This window comes from Microtus ochrogaster, unplaced genomic scaffold, assembly GCF_000317375.1.
Source record: "Microtus ochrogaster isolate Prairie Vole_2 unplaced genomic scaffold, MicOch1.0 UNK26, whole genome shotgun sequence".
In the NCBI taxonomy this organism is placed as follows: domain Eukaryota; kingdom Metazoa; phylum Chordata; class Mammalia; order Rodentia; family Cricetidae; genus Microtus; species Microtus ochrogaster.
In genome coordinates this window covers 1,235,505-1,238,316 of record NW_004949124.1, presented here as the reverse complement: position 1 = coordinate 1,238,316, position 2,812 = coordinate 1,235,505, and the positions used below count along the sequence as shown (strand labels likewise).

The window sequence follows — 2,812 nt, the reverse complement described above, 5'->3', positions numbered from 1 at the left end:
CCCCCGCGGCCGGCTCGCCGCCTAAGCGGAACCTGTATTACTTCTCGTACCCGCTGGTCGTCGGCTTCGCCCTGCTGCGCCTGCTCGCCTGCCACCTGGGGCTCCTCTTCGTGTGGCTCTGCCAGCGCTTCACCCGCGCCCTCATGGCCGCCAAGAGGAGCTCCGGGACCGCCCCGGCGCCCGCCTCGCCCTCAGCCCCAGCTCCCGGGCCGGGTGGCGAGGCCGAGAGCGTCCGCGTCTTCCACAAACAGGCCTTCGAGTACATCTCCATTGCCCTGCGCATCGACGAGGAAGAGAAAGGTACCTGGATCCGGGGGGAGACGGCGGCGGGCGGCCCTGGGAGGGGGGCGCCACCTGCGTCCCTTTCCTGCACGCCCCCCGAATTGATCTGCCCCAGGAGTCCCATTCCCCGCAGGCCAGACCCTGCTGTGGGACGCCTAGTTAGTTAAACCTGTCCCCTTTCGGGGCGCCCTAGCTCTCTACTTTGTTTCTGCACCCCCACACTTGTGCATTATCCAAGTCCCCGTGAGACACGCAGACGTGCTGGTGACAGTGACAGTTGGCCTAGAGTGACCACACGGGATTCTTTCTAACACTGTAAACAGTGTGGCATTCTCTGAGCTGGGCTTCCAAATGGTTCTGGTATCGAATAAGCTGTGTATAAACTTAATGAAAAGAGTTCTTCTGTAGTGTCTGAGGAGAAAAACAGAACAAGCGTTCACTTGAATTTGAAAGGGATAGTTGCTTATAATCAGTGCCGAATTTGCGTTACTCTGAAGCTTCATGAATTATTTTTATCCTTATAGTGAGCCTTGACTATTTTTTCTGTGAGGTTGTATTTTAGCCCCTGGTTGGTTTGATTTATTTTCCTAAGTTTGTATTTCAAAGCAGGCTCTTAAGTTTCTAAATTGAAGTGTTAAATGAATGAGTTGAGTAAACATGCATATCATTGTCCCGTGAAACCTAAAACAAAGGCTCCTGCTTCTCAGTGAAGGCAGGGGTGCTGTGTACTTCAGGTTTTCCTTCAAGCAATGTCTTTTAGTCTTTTCCGTGGGTGAGGCATTGTGGGATTGGCATTGGCTGTGTCCCTTGATCCTCACGATAATTCCGCTGTGAGCGTACTATCAGTAGAGGTGTCTTACAGATGAAATTACTAGCTAGAAGATTGAAGCAGGTGACATCAAATTTAGGCTAAAGTAGCTAATTTTAAAACTTCCTTGGGAAACGTTAAGTGGGATTAGAAAGTCTTATGTCTCTCCTTTTGTTGTCACCTCCAGTATTCTCCAAAGAAGCCCAGATTCCCACCCTGGCTCAGTTAGGTGCGCTCATCAACGTTGTCCACGGTGGAAAATGAACAATCTGTAGTTTTTTTGCAGTGTTCTTCCCTCTGGCAACACCAGAGACTGTTCTAGTGTTTCATTCTTGGTGAAAATTTTCCTTTGCAGGACCTAAGAGTAAAAACGGAGATATAGTGAAAGAGGCAGATGTCCATGTTTTGGGAGTCCAAAGACAGAGTGGAGACTTAGTAGAAGACAGTAGTAGAAGACAGTAGTAGTAGAAGACAGTTAAGACTGTTTTGTGTTTGTGAGAGCGAGCTTTTTAAACTCATTGCTTAGTTCTTTCTACCTCTTAGGAAAATCCAACACTTAAGGAGGATGGAGAACCGCACTCTTCCTCCCTGATGTGATGTTGATTGCAGTATTTTATACCTTGGGGTTCGCTGGCTTTCTGAATAGTGGGACTATTCTTTTTTTTTTAATTATTTATTTATTTATTATGTATACAATATTCTGTCTGTATGTTTGTCTGCAGGCCAGAAGAGGGCACCAGACCTCATTCCAGATGGTTGTGAGCCACCATGTGGTTGCTGGGAATTGAACTCAGGACCTTTGGAAGAGCAGGCAATGCTCTTAACCACTGAACCATCTCTCCAGCCCCCTAGTGGGACTATTCTTGAGAATAGATTGTTTTAGGGACTTGAGGTTGTAGTTAGTGATAACAAGGCTTGTGTCCAGTGTGCTTCCTATTGCATGTGCTTCTCAGTGCTTCAGAAACAAAGCCAACAAACAAATTAGAGAACAAATTAGTTACATTCATTTTCCTTTAAAAAGAAATAAAGCTAGAAGTGATCTTCCTGCTGGGGAAACTGAAGACTGCCATGAGTTCAAGGCCAGCTAGGCTACATAGCAAAACGAAGCAAAATAAATAAATAAATAAACAAACTGAATCTGAGCCTGGGCTACAGAGCTACTTCCAGGACAGCCAAAACTATCACACATGAAACACTTCCTCGAAAACCAATAAATAAATACGTATATGAATAAGTAAAAAAAAAATTTAGAACTATTTTGTATTTTCATATATTTTCTCTTCTATCCCATTTTTCCCCTTGGCATAATTTTGTAGTCTAATTTTAATTCCATAACTGAATAAAAGTTCACTTTGAAGTTTGTCAGCCTTTTCAGCTATACTTGACAACTCAGAATTTACTTCCAAGAGAATTTAATTCTCTTTTCACTGATAAAAATATGTGAAAAGATAAACTGTATTGAGTATGCGTCTTCAGAGGCTTTGTTACTCTTGCACATTGTTGCAAGGGTAATAGTGTCTTACATTGTCATCTGTTAGAAATGAAACAAGCAGCTGGGCAGTGGTGGTGTACGCACCTTTAATCCCAGAATTTGGGAGGCAGAGGCAGGTAAATCTCAGTAAATTTGAGGCCAGCCTGGTCTACAAAGGGAGTTCCAGGACGGTCGGGATTGTTAATACAGAGAAACCCTGAGTCAAAAAAAAAAAAAAAAAAAAAAAAAAA

General features: G+C 44.6%; 1 protein-coding gene across 1 annotated transcript in view; it reads left to right on the top strand.

Annotated features, from left to right (window-relative positions):
- The window catches only part of Spast (spastin), a 66,848-nt gene that overhangs the window by 574 nt on the left and 63,462 nt on the right, over positions 1 to 2,812 (top strand). Inside the window, exon 2 of the mRNA XM_005367971.3 lies at positions 1 to 300. Coding sequence (XP_005368028.2) covers positions 1 to 300 — 300 coding nt within the window. The remainder of the gene's footprint in view (positions 301 to 2,812) is intronic.